The 21,098-nt window shown below is 43.9% G+C and overlaps 1 protein-coding gene across 1 annotated transcript in view; it reads left to right on the forward strand.

Moving 5' to 3' along the window:
* Positions 1-21,098, forward strand: part of INPP5B (inositol polyphosphate-5-phosphatase B) — a 48,260-nt gene that overhangs the window by 12,554 nt on the left and 14,608 nt on the right. The window contains 6 exon segments of the mRNA XM_070510317.1: positions 14,954-15,050; positions 16,660-16,827; positions 17,684-17,785; positions 18,876-18,990; positions 19,356-19,472; positions 20,367-20,554. Of these exon segments, the coding sequence (XP_070366418.1) occupies positions 14,954-15,050; positions 16,660-16,827; positions 17,684-17,785; positions 18,876-18,990; positions 19,356-19,472; positions 20,367-20,554 (787 nt within the window).

The raw sequence follows: 21,098 nt of genomic DNA on the forward strand, positions 1-21,098 counted from the left end.
TTATCACCAGACCACAGACAGTTCACACAAGGCCCGGTGAAGGGAGGGCCTGCAGGAAAAAGTCAAATCATCTCTCCAATAGCCCACCCCACCACAGCCTGTTGCCGTGGAGTAACTGCACTCTAGTCTTCCTCCTTGCAAGCTGAATTGGTCCTATTTAGTCTTACTGACCCAGGTTGGATTTGCACAAGGTGCAGACTGGATTTTGAGTCCTGGACTCACAGGTTTGCAGGGCACAGGATGTGGTTTTGGAGATGTCTCTGCCCATGTTAAATACCAAAATCTATGGTACCTTTTGAAAAGCCGTGGGAGAGTGGCAAATGTTAAAAAAGAAAAGAAAACTAAGAAGCATGGTTATTTAGTCTTTTAAGAAAGTAGCAGAACCATTTGCGGTGGTAGACAGGCTGAAATGGATCCTTTCCGTTCGTTTTAGTGCTGGGTGCCCTGTGTTACGGGCTTCTCTCACGATCTCCCTGCCTGGGGCCGGCCCCGAGGCCACGACGTTAAGTTCACCTGCTCTGCTTCAATGGCCCAGGGTTTTGCCAATTCTGATCCTGGGCATGGACATGGCACTGCTCATCAAGCCATGCCAAGGCAGTGTCCCACATAGCAGAGCCAGAAGGACCTACAACTAGAATATACAACCATGTACTGGGGAGCTTTGGGGAGAAGAAGAAACAAAGACAAAAATCTTGGCAACAGATGTTAGCTCAGGTGCCAATCTTTAAAAAAAAAAAGATTTCCCTGCCTTATGTACTGTGTACTATGTACTTAGTTCCCCTTTGCCGTAGAGTAAGATCCAAACTCCACATGGCATTCCAGTTCTTACAGTTGGGCCCTAATACATGTAATACAAATTTATTACTAATCAATAAAAGTATTACCGTTGTGACTATTATTATTAGCAGTTAGCATTTATTCGGCACTTACTGTGGCTCTGTGGGCCTCACACTGTGCCACAGAAGTGCTGTAGGAGGATGTCCATTTCTCAGCTGGACAGATTGAGGCCCAGAGGGTCGGTGACATGCCTGTGATCACTCACTGGTCAGTGACAGACTTGAGCCTAGACGTCAGTTGTCCGTTTGAATGTAATGCTTGAGCCCTAACCCCTACACTCTTCTTTTGTATCCTCCAGCGCTTCTCAAACAAAACTTTTCATTTCTACTTATTTATACTACTTATTATTACTTATTTCTGAGCATACTATAAAGCCACATCTTTGTGGTGAAATTATTTCCTCTGCCATAAATGCTTTCTGAACCCCATGTTTTTCTTTTCTTTTCTTTTCTTTTTTTGAGGAAGATTAGCCCTGAACTAACATCTGCTGCCAATCCTCTTCTTTTTGCTGAGGAAGACTGGTCCTGAGCTAACATCCGTGCCCATCTTCCTCTACTTTATATGTGGGATGCCTACCACAGCATGGCTTGCCAAGCAGTGCCATGTCCACACCTGGGATCCGAACCAGCGAACCCCGGGCCACCGAAGTGGAATGTGTGCACTTAACCACTGTGCCACCAGACCGGCCCCCCCATGTTTTTCTGATAGTGTAGTTTATTGGTTAGGAACACAGACTCTTCAGCCAGATTCCTTGGGTTTGAATCCCGGCTGTGCCACTTATTAGCTGTGTGTTCTGGGGCCAGTTACTTACCCTCTCTGTGTTTGTCTCCTGGTCTGTAAAGTGCAAATAATAATAGCACGTACCTCATGGAGTAGTTGTGAAGGTTAAATATCTGTAAAGTGATTAAAACTATGCTTGGCATGTAGTCAGCCTTAAGTATATGCTGTTGATATTATCCATGATAATATTACTATCATTGTCATCGTTAACGCAGCCTGACTTGGATTCTGGGTAGTTGGATCTGGATGTGTTTATCTCCCCGTGAATTGAACGTATCTCTCCCTGGTCTGTGTTGTCCTGTCTTAGACTGCGGGAGCCCATGGGATGGCCCCCTAGAGGGGTGTACACACTATGGTGTCGCCGATAAGCATGGAGCCAGCGCACTTACTCCTGCCAGTTTGAACTCTCAGCTGTTTTGCTCACACAGTTCTGCAGGTTCTTCTAGTGTGCTGGAAATGGAATGTAAAGCCGGTGACTGAGAAGATAAGAAGGCCCACCTCCTCCTAGGCCAGTCGAGTAGATGCTCAGGAAGGACAGGACGTGATCTCCACCCATCAGTGACAGCCACACCCACGCATCCTGTGGAGGCCATGGTGGTACTTTTGCTTTGTGATCCAGATGGTCTCAGTCCTAGTCATAGTTACCCCTGGGAGTTTATATTTGTGCTGAGGGTGTTGTGGCCATGTTTGCGAAAGGGGAGGCTGGAGTCAAGCAGATCTGGGTTTCAGCATCAACTGCGCCATTTACTGGCTTGGCTCTGTGTCTTTGAGTATGTCTGCCATCTGCCCTGGGCCTCGATAACTTTCTTTGTAAAATGAGGTCACTAGTAAGAAATACCACGTGAAGCACTTAACTTAATACCTGGCTGTTAGAGGGTCCTCCATCAGTCGTGGTCCTTGTCATCGAAGCAGTGCAGGATTAGGGCTAGAGCAGAAGGAAAAGAACTAACAGGTCCTGGGTTCCGGCTGTGGACCAGGCATGGTGCTAGGCTCTTGACCCATTCAGAATTTCATCTGTTTATCCTTTCGGCTTCGCTGTAAGTTTGGTGGTGTTATCCTCATTTTACAAAAGAGGAAGCATTAAGTAATTTGCTGGAGGTTTCATGTGAGGTAATGGATGGAACCAGTAAATTGGCCAGGTCTATTTTATTCCAAAGCTCAAGGCTTTTTCCAAAGCACTCTAATTTCTCTTAAAGTGCCAAACAAGTTATATGGACAAGAAGGCCTTCAGAATTCAGAGAAATGACTGCCGAGGACTGGTGTGGTTGGGGAGGCTTCGAGAAGGAGGACGTAGGAGTTGAGGCTGGGCTTTGAAGGAGAGGGAGCCAGAAGGTGGGAGGAATGTCATGTGGAGGCAGGAGTGAGGGTGGCGTGTGTGGGGAACCTGTTTAGATCGGGCTGTCTTTGGGTGGTGCATTGGTGAGGGAGAGCGGGCCTCATGTGCCAGTTCAACCAGTTTGGACCTTAACCTGCAGGCAGTGGTGTAATACTGAACGTTTTAGAGCAGGGAGAGATGAAATCAGAGTTTAATCCGGCAAGTCCAGAGTCTAAATGGGATAGGGAGAAGTGGAAGGTCTCTTGGTTGAGAGACTCTTGAGGTAACAAGTGAGGAGAAGATGGCCAGGAGGAAGGCAGCTGTGAGAATGAAGAGACTGCTGACCGCCTTGCTCTGGGAGCCCAAGGAGAGAGGTGAGCGAATGGCAGGATTGCAGAGGTGGCTGATGGGGAGAATGACAGTGCTGGTGACAGGAGGGAGAGCTCAGGGAAAGGGCCCAGAAGGCAAACCACCCATTTCTGGGACCCACCTGTGCGCAGAACCTCTTGTAGCAATGCCCAGTAGACAGTGGGGGCCTGGGCTCAGGCAGAGCTGGACAGCTCCGTTTAGACTGGACCGTGACGGCTGTTGGTTCTTGTAGAAGACAAAGAACGAAATCTAGATCTGCACTGTCCAGTATGATAGCCACTGGCCACAGGGGGCTATTTAAATTTAATTTAGGTAAATAAAATAAAAAATTGAATTTCTCATTCACTGTAGCCACATTTTACGCATTCATGTGTGGCTAGCGGCCACTGTTTTGGGCAGTGCCATTATAGAACATTTCCATCATCACAGTTGGTGGTAGGCCTATCTACAAGCTACTGAAAGCGAAGCCTTGCCTCCTGTCATTGTTTTGTAGGTCTGGGCCTTCAGCAGGTCTGGTTTAGCTTCTGGAGCACTTTTTGGTCTTGCAGTGAGGGGTAGCCTCGAGCTAACCGTAGGAAAAGAAGGCAGCAACCGTATGAGGCAGATACTGTTATCTTTACTTGACTGAGGAAGCAGAAGCTTAGAGAAGTTAGAAAACTTGCTCAAGGTCATACAGCTAGTGAGTGGCAGGGCCAGAAATGGAATCTGAGACTGCCGCCAAAGCCTGTGCTATATATATAGCACTATATGTATTATATATATCAGTATCAGTGTATATATATAGTGTGTATATATATACACACACACAAAAAAATACATCTGATTTTAGTGAACTTTGAAAGTGCCTATAAGCAAAAAGGAAAAGAAATCTTACCACTGAGAAATGACAACTGTTGACATCTGGTGTATCCCTTCCAGACTTTTCCATGTGTATGTGAATGTGTCTATATACGTATATATGTATATTTATAAACGTGTTATGTATGTACACAGACATATATTCCAATCCCTTCTAATGCAGATAGATATGTCAGGCCATGCTCTTAACTACCATCCTCAGTCCTTTATCAGCAGTTCTGAAGTCCTAGAATCTCTAAAGACTGAAAAGAACTTTGCGTGTAAGTTTGGTCCAAGTTCAGTTTGGCAGGGAAGCCTCGTGTGAACTGCACAATCCTATTTATAGCCTTTATGTATCCCACTGAGTCTTACGGCTCATGAAGTGCACTGTGGAAATATGAGTGTTTGGTTAGTGGGTGTTGCCTCAGACTCTGCTGAGGATGTTGTATAATATTTGCCACAGATAATGTAGCATCTTTCTAAAATTCCCCCAATTCTGAATTCCAAAATACACTTGGCCCCAAGGGTTTCAGCTAAGGGACTGCAGATCTGTACTAGGCTCTCCCGCCATGTGGGCGAAGGAAGGAGCCTCAATGTGATCTGTTTAGCCAGGCATGGGAGAGGGGTTTTGCTTTTGTAGGATGTGCAGTGCAATGCACAGAATTCGTAAGAAAAATACAACACTTCTGCACTCTTATGCACCCAGATCGAGCTGCTGCTGTTGCTCTGGTTGACCTACTCTGTAGTCTCTTACCGGAAATGGTTTCATGGTAGGCGTGAAAGGTGGTCATCGAGAAGGCCCCCAGAACTGACACCTGAGTCTCTGCTCTATGGCTCTTTGTTCGGTGTTTGTTTACTGACAACCTGGTATGTTGCATATATATGGTGAGCCGGGGGCCACAGAAGAAAAACATCATCCCCTGCTCCAAGACGCATGTGGTCTAGCCAGAGATGTGAGACAAATGAAAAGGGCTAAAGACTGCCTTTATGGGGAGTGCCTTGATGCGCTATGCCCTGGGTATATGAGACTGTGAGGAGAGGGCCAGAGAAGGCTGTCGAAGGAGACGACTCCTGCGCCGAGTCTTGAAGGATGCGTTTGGAGTTCACTGCATGAAGGTGGGATGGAGGGGTGGTCAGGATACACCCAGAATCAGGGGTGGGGTGAGGAGGCATCATCGAAAAAGATAAATAATTTTGGTGTGACCGAATTGGGGGGTGAGAGATGGGGCTGGAAGGTAGTCTGGGGCTAATTATAAAGGTTCTTGTATGTAATACTTAGAGGTTTGAGTTTTATTCCAAAGGTGATGCAAGTTATTGAAGGATTTTACATGCAGGAATGACCTGTTCAGATTTGTGCTTTCTTCTAGATCTTGGCAGAATGGGCCGGAGGGAGTGAGAATGGAGGCAGAGAAGTCATTGAAGGTGCTTTCCAGAAATATTAAGGGCCTAAACTAAGGCGTGGTAGTAAGGATAGAGAAGGGGCTCAGGTATAAAAATATTTAGGAGAGAGGATTTATCGGACTTGGTAACAGGACATGGGAAGAAAGGCAAATTCTCAGGTATCACCTATTAGATTGGGAGACAAAGGATCGGAGGTTTGAGGTTGGAAAAAGAGCAGAGTGGGAGTAGGGAAGCAGGAGCGGAGGAGGGACAGGAAGCTGTGGCCACAGAGGGAAGCGTGGGGCTGTGTGATGGTAAACTTGGTAGAAGAGCTGCTGACAGCCAGCTTCCTGCCAGATTCAGGAAAGAAGAGATTCCGAGAAGACTACCCTGTGGCTGGAAATCCCCCGAATCATCCTTTAAAGTTTCCATACATAGAGTCATGAATGAAGATGTTCCAGTCCTTGCTGGACCGTGTCCAGAGAGAGATGGTGTGAGGACGTTGACAAGATGTAGGTCTGCAAGGCAATTTTCCACTCAGTACGTTGCCCACTCATGGACGTAATTGAATCCACAGGGACAAAACCACTTGTCTTCAGGAGATGTCTTTTCAGTCTGGCTGTTGGTAGGAACTACCCCCAAAACCAAAATCCTGAAGGAGTCCTTAGAAAGCGCTCACATGCAGAAACAGAGCTCCTAACCAGTATTCCTTAGTTTGCTTTTGCATATTGTAAAGCCCCATGAGATATTTATATTAAAGATCCTACTTTATAGATGAAGAAACTAACACCCAAAGAGAGGAAGTATCTTGTTAAACAGGAAGATAATGGTAGAGTTAGATGTCAGCTTACGTTTCCTGAAACTTTCATGCATTTAACACATTGTGAACCTACTATGCACCAGGTGCTGTTCCAGGTCCCTGGGAAATAGCAGAAAGAAGACAAAGTCCCTGCCTCCTAAGGCTTACATTTTCATGGAAAGAGCATCCAATAAACCAATGAATACGTATAAGATTCAGTAGCAAATGGTGTTAGTACTAAGAGGAAAAATTTAAGTAACCAGGTTGTGGTTCCCAAACTGTTTGCTGAGGCACCCTGGGGCTCTGCATTGAACACACAGGGGCACTGAGGGACGTTTACAATTTTGAAGGTAAACACGGATACTGTCTGACATCTGTTGGAACATCAGATGAATTTCTAGCTTGAGGTAGTTCACAGTTTCAACCTTAGACGGTGCTGCATTCCTTTTGATGACGTCCTGTCTTTGTGAAGCTGGGTTTTTGGTGGCTCCTGTGATCAAAAACAAGTACCACGCCCAGATCAATGCGGAGCATCGTGTGTGGTGTCCAGTCTGAGTCCCAGGGTTGAGAAGTTGTGCAGTACCCAACAGGCACACACATCTCATTAAGTAATGGTGGGTATTTAAAATGAAATAGAAGTCCTATTTTTTCTTTCTATCTATGTGTGTTTTTTCAAACTGCTACTAAGTTGTTAGGACCTAAGTACTTAGTAATTTATTTGGCCCTAACTAAAACAGAACTGTTACGTACGTCTTTTGGCCTAGAGGTACCTTGAAAAAATTATGGAGGCGGTAAGGGTGCTGTGAACCAAGAAAGTTTAGGAACCCCTGGAGTAAGGGGATAGAGTGATGTGGGGTGGTGGGCCCGGTTTAAATGGGGTGTCAGAGCTACTGACAGTTGAGCGGAGGCCTGAATGAAATGGACTGAGCAGGGGCTGGCCCTGTGGCCGAGTGGTTAAGTTCGCGAGCTCTGCTGCAGGCGGCCCAGTGTTTCGTTGGTTTGAATCCTGGGCGCGGACATGGCACTGCTCGTCAAACCACACTGAGGCAGCGTCCCACATGCCACAACTAGAAGGACCCACAACGAAGAATATACAACTATGTACGGGGGGCTTTGGGGAGAAAAAGGAAAAAATTAAAAAAATCTTAAAAAAAAAAAAAAAAGAAATGGAGTGAGCAACATGGAGATCTGGAGGAAAAGCATTCCAGGCAAAGGGACCAGCGAGAGCAAAGGCACCTAGTTGGGAATGAGCTTGACACGCTCCAGAACAGCAAAAAAAGGAAGTGTGACTTGATCTGACCCGGTGAGGTAGAGTGTGAAGGCTGAGGCCAGAGAGGCCTGGAGGCTGGATTAGGTAAGGCCTTATCAACTCCATTCAGGAGGTTGGGTTTTATTCTGAGTGTGGTGGGAAGCTGTCTGAAAGTTTTAAGCAGGGAAGTTACTTCATCTGATGCAGTGATGCGCTTTCTTACTGTTGTCTCGGTGAGAGCTTCTGGGTATGTTTTTGAAGGTAGAAGTTGCCTGAACTGCTGATGAGCTGGATAGGGGTGTGAGGGGACAAAAGAGGAGTCACAAGGGAGTGTTAGGTGTTCTGAGCAGCTGGTTGACGATGGTGCCATTTACTGAGATGAGGAAGACTAAGAGGGGAAGCAGAATATAAGAATCTGGAGCTCAGGTGACAGGCCCTGACTGGAGATGTAAATTTGGGAATGATCAGCAGGTAGCTGGCTTTTAAAACCGTGAGACTACATGAGGTCACCTAGATGAGGAAGAGTGGCATTAGAGAAGAAGTCATCCCAGGACGTAGCCTGGAGTCATTCCGGTGCTGGGAGGTCGGGTAGGGGAGAGAAAACGAGGAGGCTTCAAGGACTGAAAAAGGCGTTTACCAGAGGAGGGAGCGGTCATCTTTCAAGTGCTGCCAAAGAAGGTGACGCGGGCTTAGCTGAAAACTGGGACTTGACCCTCGGATATGACAACAAGGAAGACTGTCCACTAGCTTCACACCAGCAGTCGCTGTGGGTGGCGGGGCCCGAGGCCCCGTTGCAGGCAGTTGAGAAGAGAGTGGGAAGTGAGGCAGAGGCTGGGTGAGCCTTTCAGAGAGTTTTGATTTCAGTTCCCAGTACGCCTTTTTAAAAAATAAACATTTTTATTTTAGAACAGTATTAGAGTCTCAAAAAAATCGTGAAGATAGCACAGAGAGATGCCATTTATCCCACACCCAGTCTCCGCTATTATTATCTTACATTAGTTATAGCACATTTTTCACAATTAATGAACCAATATCCGTACATTATTATTAACTGCAGTCCATCCTTTATTCAGATTTCCTTTGTTTTGGGCTTAGGTCCTGTTTCTGTTCTAGGGTCCTGTCTAGGGTACCACATTATGTGTCGTCCTCGTGTCTCCTCAGGCTCTTCAAGGCTGTGACCGTTTCTCATTGTGGGTGTTCCTTGCTTTTGACGACGTTGGTAGTTTTGAGGAGTACTGATGAGATATTTTGTGGAATGACCCTTGATTTGGATGTGTCTGGTGTTTTCCCCACGGTTGGACTGGTTTTACAGGTTTGGGGAGGAAGGCCACAGAAGTGAAGTGTCCTTTGCATCACAGCATCTTGAGGGTACGTGCCGTCAACATGACCTGTCACTGTTGGCGTGAACCTCGAGCACCCGATTGAGGTCCTGTTGGCCAAGTTTCTCCACTGTCGTTCGTCCTTCCCCCCTGCCACGCTGTCCACTGTGGAAGCAGTCACTGTGCACAGCCCACACTCAGGGAAGGGGAGCTGTGCTCTGCCTCCTTGCAGGCAGAGTATTCACCTAAATTATTTGGAATTCTCCAGAGGAGATTTGTCTCTTCTCCTCCATTTATTTTTTTATTCAATTTATTTGTGTCAACTTGGACTGATGGATACTTATTTTGTACTTTGCATTATAATCCAATGCTACTTTATTTATTTTGTTGCTCAAATTATTCCAATCATGGCCCTTGGAGCTCTTTCGGTTGGCTCCTGTGTCCCTTTGACATACCCCCATCCCCGTGGGTGTTTTATTTTCGTGTTTTTGAACACTTTCTTGTTTTCTGGCACCTACAAAATGCTCTGGGCTCATCTTGTGTATTTCCTGCCCCAGTCCCAGAATAACCATGTCTGAGGGAGCCCTGGTTCCTTGTGTTGGAGAATGGTATTAGAAACCAAGATCTGGGTGTTAAGTGTGGTCCTTGCTACTAGTATGTCCTTGCTTCTAGGCCCTCTTAGGTGACAGAGCAAGGAAACATTTGTGTGTATACTTACCTGTGTGTGTGTGTGTTTCTAAATGTAACCATCTCTATATTAAGGTCAACATGAGTTCATATTGATGTCTCCAGCTCGAATCCATTCCCACATGGAGCATTCCAGCTTCCTCCTTGCTTGTCTGGAACCTCCTCCTCCAGCAGTGGGGACCTGGCCCTCGCCATCTGCCGTGCATTGGCTTCATTCTTCAGTCCCAGTGTGCACGTCTAGTGGCTTCCGAGTTGTTAACCCACACCCGTGGGAAACAGCATTATCAACTGGAGTACAGCGCTTGCATGCGGTTCCTTTTGCCTTCAGTCTTGCAGGCTCCACATATTTCCAAAGGTACTTAGGTCAGCACTTTTTATCCCACCTCCGGTGAGGTTGTTTCACACATTTGTAACGTAGGTAGATTCTTTTGTCATTTTCTACGTTTCACCCCAGGATCCCTGACCTCCAAAATGATTTTTTAAAAAATTTGGATACATTAAGGTTCACTTTGTGCTGTCAAGTCCTATGGGTTTTGAAGGTCATATATAGTGTCATGTATCCACCATTATAGTTTCTTCCAGTTTAGTTTCACTGTCCTAAAAAGCCCCCTGTGCCTCACTTATTTAATCCTTACCCCAGCCCCAACCCCTGGCAACCGCTGATCTGTTTACCATCTCTATAGTTTTGCCTTGTCTGGAATGTTATATAATTGGAATCATATAGTATGTAGCCTTTTCAGACTGGCTTCTTTCATTTAGCAATATGCATTTAATATTCATTCATATCTTTTTGTGGCTTGATAACTTCTTTTGTTTAATCGAAGTATAATTGACGTACAATATTATATTAGTTTCATGTGTACAACATAGTGAATCAACATTTGTATACGTTGCAAACTGATCACCACAATAAATCTAATTACCATCCATCATCATACAAAGTTACTACAATATTATTGCTGTATTCTCCATGTTGTACGTTACATCCCCATGACTTATTTATTTTATAACTGGAAGTTTGTACGTATTGCTCCCCTTCCCCCATTTTGCCTCCCCAATCTCCCTGCCCTCTTCTCTGTATCTGTGATTCCAGGTTTTGTTTTGTTTTGTTTGTTTTGTCTTTTGGATTCCACTATAAGTGAAATCATGCTGTATTTGTCTTTATCTGTCTGACTTATTTCGCTTAGCTTAATTTTCTCAAGGTCCTTCCATGTTGTCACAAGTGGGAAGATTTCATTCTTTTTTACAGCTGAGTAGTATTCCATTGTGCATATATATCACATCTTTGTCCATTCATCTGTCACTGGACACTTAGGTTGTTTCCATATTTTGGCTATTGTAAATAATGCTGTAGTGAACATGGGGGTGCATATATCTTTTTGAATTAATGTTTTTGTTCTCTTCAGATAGATACCCAGAAGTGGGATTGCTAGGTCATATGGTATTTCTATTTTTAATTTCTTGAGGAAACTCCATACTGTTTTCCACAGTGGCTGCACCAATTTACATTCCCACCAACAGTACACAAGGGTTCCTTTTTCTCCACATCCTTATCAACACTTGTTATTTTTTGTCTTTTTGATAATAGCCATTCTGATAGGTGTGAGGTGTTATCTCATTGTGGTTTTGATTTGCATTTACCTGGTGACTAATGATGTTGAGTATCTTTTCATGTACCTCTTGGCCTTCTGTATGTCTTTGAAAAGATGTCTGTTCAGATCCTCTGCCCATTTTTTAATTGGATTTTTTGTTTTTTGTTAGTGAGTTGTATGAGTACTTTATATATTTTGGATATTAATGCCTCATCAGATATATAATTTGCAAATATCTCCTCCCGTTCAGTAAGTTGTCTTTTTGTTTTGTTGATGGTTTTCTTTGCTGTGCAGAAGCTTTTCAGTTCAATGTAGTTTCATTTGTTTATTTTTGCTTTTGTTGTCCTGCCTTTGGAGTCAGATCTAAAAAACATCACTAAAACCTATGTCGAGGAGATTACTGCCTGTGTTTTCTTCTAGGAGTTTTATGGCTTCAGTTCTTACATTTAAGTCTTTAATCCATTTTGAGTTGCTTTCTGTGTATGGTATAAGATAATTGTCTGGTTTCATTCTTTTGCACGTGCCTGTCCACTTTTCCCAGCACCATTTATTGAAGAGACTGTCCTTTCCCCATTGTATATTCCTGCCTCCTTTGTTGTAAATTAATTGACCATATGTGTATGGATTTATTTCTGGGCTCTTTATTCTGCTCCATTGATCTGTGTGTCTGTTTTTGTGCCAGTACCATACTGTTTTGATTATTATAGCTTTGTAGTATAGTTTGAAATCAGGGAGTGTGATACCTCTGGCTTTGTTCTTCTTTTTCAAGTTTGCTTTGGCTATTCAGGGTCTTTTGTGGTTCTATACAAATTTTAGAATTATTTGTTCTAGTTCTGTGAAAAATGCCATTGGAATTTTGATAGGGCTAATGCATTCTTTTTTATTGTTGAATAATGTTTCATTATTTGGATGTACAACAGTTTGTTTATCCAGTCACCTGTTGAAGGGCATCTTGGTTGCTTACAGGTTTTGATGATTGTGGATAAAGCTGCTATAAACATTTGCATGAGGCTTTTTATATGGACATAAACTTTCAAATCAATAATACCTAGGTGTGTGATTGCTGGATCCTTTGGTAAGACTGTGTTTAGTTTTATAAGAAACTGACAAACTACTTCCAAAGTGGCTGTACCATTTTCTACTCTTACAGTCAATGAACGAGAGATACTGTTGCTCCACATCCTTGCCAGCAATTGGTATTGTCAGTTTTTTGGTTTTCAGCAATTTTAATAGGTGTCCCAGTATGCCATTCACTAACTTAAATGCTTGGTTCTCTAAGCTTTATAGCTCAGTGAGAGTAAAGTAAGAGAGGTAGAATCCAGTTGGTGATTTGATTTCCAGAAATAATTAACTAACCATGGGTTGTAGAATTCTAGAAACAACCTATTCTCTCTAGTTCTCCCTTTCTTATTTTTCTTGTTCGCTGAAAGATGATCTGAAACATTCCAGAGAAAGCTACAGACTTGCACTTAGATGGGATTATATTTATATAAGGCACATAAAGGTCCACATTCATCTAGTATTTTCTATTGAATTGTGGAGTGATTGAACTTCTTAGAATGCACCGGCTGGCATGCTGGATGATGGCGATGCAGTGATGAATAGATTGGAGATGGTCTTGTCCTCAATAAGCTCGCAGTCTAATGAGGGAGAGAGTTACAGTAGACGCCAATCAAGGCTGTGATGGGAGAAGCACAGGGAGCTGTGGGAACACCAGTGTCAGGGCATCTGGCCAGTCTGGGAGGAATCAGAGAAGGCTTCTTAGAAGTGACCTCTGAGATGTGGCCTACAGCAGGGGGTGGCTAACTGCAGTCCGTGGGCCAAATCCTGCCGCCCGCTTTTGTACAGCCTGTGAGCTAAGAGTAATTTTCATGCTTTTAAATGTTTGAAAAGAATCACAAGAGAGTACTATTTTGTGATATGTGACAATTATATAATATTCAAGTTTCAGTGACCATAAATAAAGTTTTATTGAAATACAACTACGCTCATGACTGCTTTTGTACTATAATGGCAGAATTGAGTGGTTGGATCAGAGTCTATAAGGCCTGCCAAACCTAGGGCATTTGCTCTCTGGCCCTTTAGAGAAAAAGTTTGCTAACCCCTGGCCACAGGATGGGTAGGCGTTAGCCACATAAAGCAGGGTGAGGCAGAAGGAAGTCAGGTTCTAGTGGGATCTTTGTACAACAGCAGTAACTGTAATATACTTAGAGTTTGGCATTCAAGGAGGGAGGGGGTCAGAGGACTGAGGTGAGTGATGTGGCTGAAGAGGTGGGCAGGATCTGGACTGGGAAGACACTTGGCAGCCATATTATGGGGTTTGGGGTTGTCCATAGGGAGCTTTCAAAAGGTTTTAAGTGATGTGATCAGATCTGCTCTTTCAAAAAGTCTTCTGGCCACAGTGTAGAGGTTGGGTTAGAGGGTGGGGTGAGAAAGGAGGCAGGAAGACTGGTTGAGGTTTTTGTCATTCCAGGGAGATATCGGTAACATGGATTAGTATAGTGACATTGGGAGACAGGAATATATTGATTTGAGAGGCATTTAGGAAGAAAAATGGAAAGGCCTTGGTGATTGATTCGAGGCATTGAAATGCTATTCTTTCCATGTTTCAAACTGTTGTGTTTTCTTTTTCAACTCCAAAGTTTGTTTGTTTTTTCTGGCTCATGTGAATTCATGGGTGAAAAATCCATGTTTAGTAATAGTCTTTAAAGCAAAATTCTTCAGTGACGTTTCACATCTCTGGTGCTCCTTGCAATCTGTGTATCACAGCAGCCTTTCTCTGTGGCCTCTTCGTGCTGTTCCCTGTTGACAAGAGATTTGGCTTTTAAGGAACAGAGAAGCCATTGGCAGATTAATTTTCCCTTTCAGGTTTATTGTGGTGTAACAACTTTCCCAAATATGTCTTTGTTGGAAGTCCTTGGGCTCTTTGGTTTTCAAGGCAATTTGTTGCCTGTGACAATTCTTCTCATTCTCTAGAGCACTGAGACACTTTCCAGTTCTAGATCTCTGACCCTTGCCTTTTTCCTCCTTGGAATTGAAGTCTCGCTTGCAGTAAATGGTAATAAGATCACTATCTTATGTTTTATAATATGTTCTGTGGTTTTCAAAGTGCTTACTCACACGTCAACTACTTGATCCCTACAATAAACCTGTGAGGAAGGCAGGTCAGGTCAAGTTGCTGAGATCAGGAGAGGTTAGATGACTTGCCCCAAGTCAAAAGGTCAATAAATAGTAGAGCTGGTGATAGAACTTAGGTCTGCAGATTTCATGGCTTTATTCTTTTTCGTTTTTGAGGAAGATCGGCCCTGAGCTAAGATCTGTTACCAATCTTCTTCTTTTTGCTTGAGGAAGATTGTCGCTGAGCTAACATCTGTGCCAGTCTTCCTCTATTTTGTATGTGGGACGCTGCCACAGCATGGCCTGATGAGTGGTGTGTAGGTCCACACCCAGAATCTTAACCCATGAACTCCGGGCTGCCAAAGTGGAGTACGTGAACTTAACCTCTACACCAATGGGCTGGCCCACGGCTTTATCCTTTTTATAATGCACTCCGTCTCCAAGAGAAAGGAGTCGGACTAGCTGGGAGAGGTATGTTTTCAGCAGTAAAGACATCGGATGAAATATTTTTTTTTCCTCTTTGTGTGCTCTGTGGGAGCCTCACCTGGACATGACTATAGGCCTTTCCTACACTTTCAAGCCATATGTGGACAACCAGTGACAACTGAGAAGCTGTGGTCTGTATGTTGAAGCGTATGTTTGTGTTTTAATTCCTTCCCCCTCTCTTCTCAGGTAATTCTCACTTTGATGATTTGAGGCCAAATGGGAAAGGCCTGCTTGTGGACCAGAGCTCCTGGGGTCAGGATAAACCAGAAGACTTGCTCCCAAGGTAATGCGGCTCTCCCTTTGTGTGTACCTCTTAGGGCCGAGGTTTTCCTCGTTGTAGAGCTGAGATCATTCCCGTGCGTGATGTTGCCTGGGGGCCGCTGGCCTAAGAAATGTTGGACAGGGGCTGGCCCCGTGGCCAAGTGGTTAAGTTCACGCGCTCCGCTGCAGGTGGCCCAGTGTTTCGTTGGTTCGAATCCTGGGCGCGGACATGGCGCTGCTCATCAAACCACGCTAAGGAAGCATCCCACATGCCACAAGTAGAAGGACCCACAACGAAGAATATACAACTGTGTACGGGGGGGCTTTGGGGAGAAAAAGGAAAAAAATAAAAAATCTTAAAAAGAAAAAAAGAAATCTTGGACATTGATTGTGCGTTTACTGTGTAGGCAGCCGCCATGAGCTTACGTGGATTATCTTGTTTTCACCTGAGAGGTGGGTGCCATCGTTTTCTCTGCCTTTCAGCTAAGGAAACAGGTGAAGGAGAGAGGTTATGTGACTCACCCAGGATCCAGAACGAGCAAGTAGTGGCTCTAGCTTTGAAACTGGCGTCTGATCCTGCCTTAGAAATGTAGACGATCAGAAACATTTGGATTTCTCCCTCCCATTCTTTTAGGAGTTTCCTGACTTTCAAGATAGTTCCTTATTCCATTTTTTTTCCCACTATGTGCTGTTCTATTTCATCTGTGCTCCAGTGCCCCCTACTGTTCATAGCCAGAACCATCTAGTCAAGATGAAACTTGATTTGTGTCATTATTTTAATTATGTACTTAAGCAACAGTGAACGGTCCCTGCAGTTTAAATGTAGCTGGATCTGTCATTCTCAAGTCACTTTTGAGCCTTCTTGGTTTACATAGATACTTTTATATAGCCTTAATTAGTATGCACATGACGACAGTAATGTCAAACACTTGTGTGGCATTTATTCGGTGTCAGAAATTGTTTCAGGTGCTTTAAATATCTTAATTCATTAAGTAGTCTTCACTGAAAGCTTCTTGAGCCATTATTAGGATTCTGTTAGGTAAATATGTCAAACCTTGCTTAACTTTAAATGTTGGTATTTGAATACTTTTTAATACGACTATTAAAACTACATAAATAATAGTGGAATACAAATTTTCACGGCCTTTCTTTTTATTTCAGATTATTCCTGTGGAATACAGTAGACTTACCAAGTCAAAGGATCTGGACAGTTTTATAGTCTTGTTATGTGAGACACTAGGGTCCAGAAAGAGCCTTGTCCAACCTGAGTTCTAATCTGTCCACACTCTGCCTTCATCCAACAGGGTGAATCATTGATGATGCTCAGTCTCATTTTTCTCATTTGAAAAATGAAGGGATTCGGTTAGATAATCTTCAAGGTCCCCTTCTGATCAAAGATTCTGTGAATCTATTATTAGAAGATCTCTGGACCAATATACTGTGCAATCAACGACATATGAGTTCATTTAATTCCATATAGAGATAGTGTTGTTTTAGCAAACAAGTTTTCCTTTGGCCCCCTTTAGTCTTCTGTGACTCAGGTGGTGTGTGTAGAACCTTCTAGCTTTACATTCACGTATTTTATCATGGAGGGCTCATCAAAATATGATTAAAAAAATTTTTTTTTCTAGACAGAATAAATCCAAGTCTGAAATTACCGACATGGTTCGCTCCTCCACTATCACAGTATCAGACAAGGCTCATATTTTATCCATGCAGAAGTTTGGACTGCGAGACACATTGGTGAAATCAGAGCTCGTGCAGAAAGAAGAGGATTATACCTACATTCAGAATTTCAGGTAGCTATCTGGGTCTTAGACTGTTTTCATAGCAAAATGATCGTTCAGCTCTGTGAAATTTAAGCATCCCCTCACCTCACCCCCATACCCATCATTTTCTAAATGAGTGATTCTTTTCCCTCTTCATTAGCAGGCATTTATTCTGGGGCTTTTCTGGCCAGGCACTGTGACGGGTGTGGTATAGTGGGAGTGACCCAGCTTGCAAATAGTTACAGAAATGTTTGAAAAGATATACGGGTGCAGAAGGAGGAGAAATGCCTCGATCTTTGCCTGTCCCTCTGTATCCCTTGGCCTTTCTGGGCCTTTGAAGAAAGTCATTTAAATTGAAGTTAGTAAAATAAAATAGTGTTTGGTAATCTTTTTAGACAGGATTACTGAAAGTTAAATGAATAAAGGATGTGGGATTCTGCCATATCTTTTAAAGTGATTGCATTGGGACTATAAGACAAAGTAACATAGCTTCTAGGGATATAAACAGTGAATTATGGTGAAAAAATAGCCTTTTGAACCCTGGTGTTGCTTTCCTTCCGAATGTAATTACCACGGTACTTTCCAGTAGCATACACAGTAAAGAATCATCTTGTGAGTTATGGCTCCCTAATGACTGTTAAAGCTAAATAGGAATGTTCAGAGTAGACTTACACTGTTTGAAATTATCACAAAAGCAACAAATAGTATGGCAGATTGCAAGTAACCCGTTGGTGCCACAGTCATTGGTCTAGGTTAGATGTGACATTTCTTATGTTGTAAAATTCCACTCCCGAGAGACTGAAATGAGGCAAAATCAGCATAAAATGCTTTTCCTTGTCATCTCCATAGTCCTCCTGAGTGACTGATCAGTTTTCTTTGGTGACAGGTTTTTTGTGGGAACATACAATGTAAATGGACAGTCCCCCAAAGAATGCCTCCGGCCCTGGCTGAGACATAGTGTCGAGGCTCCAGATGTGTACTGTGTAGGGTGAGTGCTTCTTTTCTAGTTGCCTCTACATCCTCAAGATGTATACTGTGGTTGAAGGGATGGGGACATGAATATGTAACTGAGTCTTCACAGCAGGTGAAGGAATTAGAAAACAAGTGTGTGCTCAATAATAGCTGCTTCTCTGTTTGATGTTCTGGCACTATTTTAAATTAAATTAAAACCAAATTTCTGGTACTATTAAAGTGATGTGCTTGGCATTTAAATGCTAATATTTAATTTTTAGTGTAACTCTGTTAACATCATTGCACCTTGAACCGAATTTTATTACTTTGACAAAATTCAGTACTTTATTGGGGCTGGCCAGTGGCATAGTGGTTAAGTTCATACACTCCGCTTTGGCGGCCAGGGCTTCGCTGGTTCGGATCCTGAGTGCAGACCTACACGGGGCTCATGAAGCCATGTTGTGGTGGCATCCCACATAGAAGAACTAGAAGGACTTAGAACTGGGATGTATAATTGTGTACTGGAGCTTTGGGTAGGAAAAAAAAAGATGAAGATTGGCAACAGATGTTAGCTCAGGGCCGAGCTTCCTCACCAGAAGGCTTACCTTAAAAAAATAATTCAGTACTTTATTGGTCACAAAGTAAACATATCTTTGCCAGAAAAAGAAGGTTAACTTAAGGAAAAAAAGCTCCAGCAGTCAGTCATTTTTTTTTCACACCTACTGTCTTCTCACTGCTGTACTGGGCACTGTTGGTGGAGAGGAGGTAGCAAGGAGGCCTGCATGGTGAAGTGGAAAGGGCCTAGAATTGGGTATTTGTATAGACCTGGGTTTGAGCCTGTTTGTCACTTGGTGCTTGTATGAACTAGTGATCTCAGATGTAGAAGGGGGACACTTCCGACTCCTTCGCAGGCTGGTGGTGAAGAGGAAGTGGTCCGTTGCTTGTGAAGGCACCTGCTAAGTCCTTTGGCGTTTAGTTCCTCGGCTCTAGGTGTTTATTTTTCTTCCCTCCTGAGCGTCCTGCAGTTTATCTAGAAAGCTCGGATTTTCTCACCTAAAGCAATCTGAGAACATGTCATCTTTCATGTTCACTTTCTCTACTGTCTAACTGATTGTTTCTCCTAATAGGTTCCAAGAGCTCGATCTGAGTAAGGAAGCCTTTTTCTTCCAAGATACGCCAAAGGAGGAAGAGTGGTTCAAAGCTGTATCAGACTGTCTTCATCCAGGTGCCAAGTACGCAAAGGTAAGAGAGGAGTGAGGGACCTTTTGGTTTGATGGTGCCACGCAGGGACATTCTAAGGCAATCTTTCACTTTTCCCATGATCTTTATTGTAAGCCACTTGTAATTATCGTGCGATTTTCACTTCTGGGTGCTCCAGAACAGGCGCCCGTAGGTGGGAACGATGCACGTCTTGGCACTGGTAGGCTGTTTGGTTCTCACGTAGCACACTCAGTGAGTCGAACAGGTACCTTGTGTCCTAGTAAGGTGGGAAAGGAGGGACACTCTCACTCTCAGCCAGCTTCAAGACCACTTTTCCTTTGGGATATTTATTCTTGTTTTCAACTTCTAATAATGCTGTGGCTTGAACGTTTGGCTCTATTTTCCAGATAAAGCTCATCCGACTGGTTGGCATCATGCTCCTATTATATGTCAAAGAGGAACATGCAGCGTACATCTCAGAAGTGGAAGCTGAGTCTGTGGGGACAGGAATCATGGGGAGGATGGTGAGTTCTCGGATGGTCTGTGTGGCATGCTGAGGTCCTTGATCCCTGAGGTCTTGACCCCGTTTCTAATGATACCATGACTGCGTGTGTCCCAGTTTGAGGGTGCTGGTACTACAAGATGAGTGGTACCCTCAATCAGGGCCAAATGAGCAGAATTTAGAAATTTATTTAGAAACCGTGTTTTTTTTTTTAAGATTTTAGTTTTCCTTTTTCTCCCCAAAGCCCCACAGTACATGGTTGAATATTTTTAGTTGTGGATCCTTCTGGTTGTGGCATGTGGGATGCTGCCTCAGCATGGCTTGATTAGCAGTGCCATGTCCGCGCTCAGGATCCGAACCAGCGAAACCCCGGGCTGCTGAAGTGGAGCACGTGAACTTTACCGCTCGGCCATGGGGCTGGCCCCCAGAAATCGTGTTTCAGTGAATGGCTGGCTGATTTGCCGAACTGACGCATTCCCCTGTGTTCACTCCACTCTGGAGCCTCTAGCTTATCCTTCTGTTTAATCCGTGAACTATGTCGCAGAAACTATGTTGGGTCACCAAGGAAAAGAAAGAATGCTGATAATAGGTTTGCAGTTTCCTCCTCTTCTCGAGATTGTTAGAATCCTGCTTCTAGGTTCTACCGCAAGAGCTTAGCTTCCCATGGAGAAGGGAGAACACATGGTTTGCCTGTGATTTAGTGAAAAGTGGACTCAGCTTTGCCACTGACTGGCTAGTCATTGTGCCTTGTTGGGTTTGTTTTCTTACCTGTGAAATACAGACAATAACACTGCTTTACTGACCTCACAGGGTGATTATGAAGACTAATTAGGAGAAAACACTTTGGAAGTTTGCAGGTTTAAATGACTAACACAGTTAAGGTGTGAATTGGATTTTTCTGGGCTCCTTTTCATAGGGCAACAAAGGAGGCGTGGCCATCAGGTTCCGGTTCCACAACACCAGCATCTGCGTTGTGAATTCTCACTTGGCCGCCCACACAGAGGAGTGTGAGAGGAGGAACCAGGACTATAAGGACATTTGTTCTCGAATGCAGTTTTGTCAGGTTGACCCAGGCCTTCCCCCGCTCACCATCAGCAAGCACGAGTGAGTCTGGGCTTCCACACCACGCAGTTCACCGCGCCTGCTAGGCAGAGCTGTGGGCCTCTGTTAGGGAAGTGCCTGGGGGAGGCTTCCCATGGCTGGAGTGCGAACTCCAGCAACCCCCGCTTACACGTGGATTATGTCCTTTGGAAATGTTTAGTGTCCCGACGTACCATCTGGCAGACCTCTAGAATCCTTTTCAAACATCACTTGTCCCTGGAAAATGTATAAGATTGATTTTAATGTGGGTCTGCCTTGATCCAACATCGTGAGGAAAGCAACCACAGAGCAAGATCACACACCAGGCTTTAGAAGTCTGGTTTAGGATTTGATGTGTCTGTTCTTTCCAGGAGTGTGGGTAGTTGAGAACTGGACCACATCTGTCTCCCTTCACATCGTCTTTTATACCTCTTGATTCAACCTTACAAAGCTATAGTTGCCGCTGCTTGGAGCATCTTGTGCTAATTTTGGTCTGTTCTCTTTATTTCATTTGTCTCTAAAACCTTGTATATGTCTAAATTCAAGGCATATTAGAATTTCAGACTTT

The sequence above is a fragment of the Equus asinus genome, chromosome 5 (assembly GCF_041296235.1).
Source record: "Equus asinus isolate D_3611 breed Donkey chromosome 5, EquAss-T2T_v2, whole genome shotgun sequence".
Lineage (NCBI taxonomy): Eukaryota > Metazoa > Chordata > Mammalia > Perissodactyla > Equidae > Equus > Equus asinus.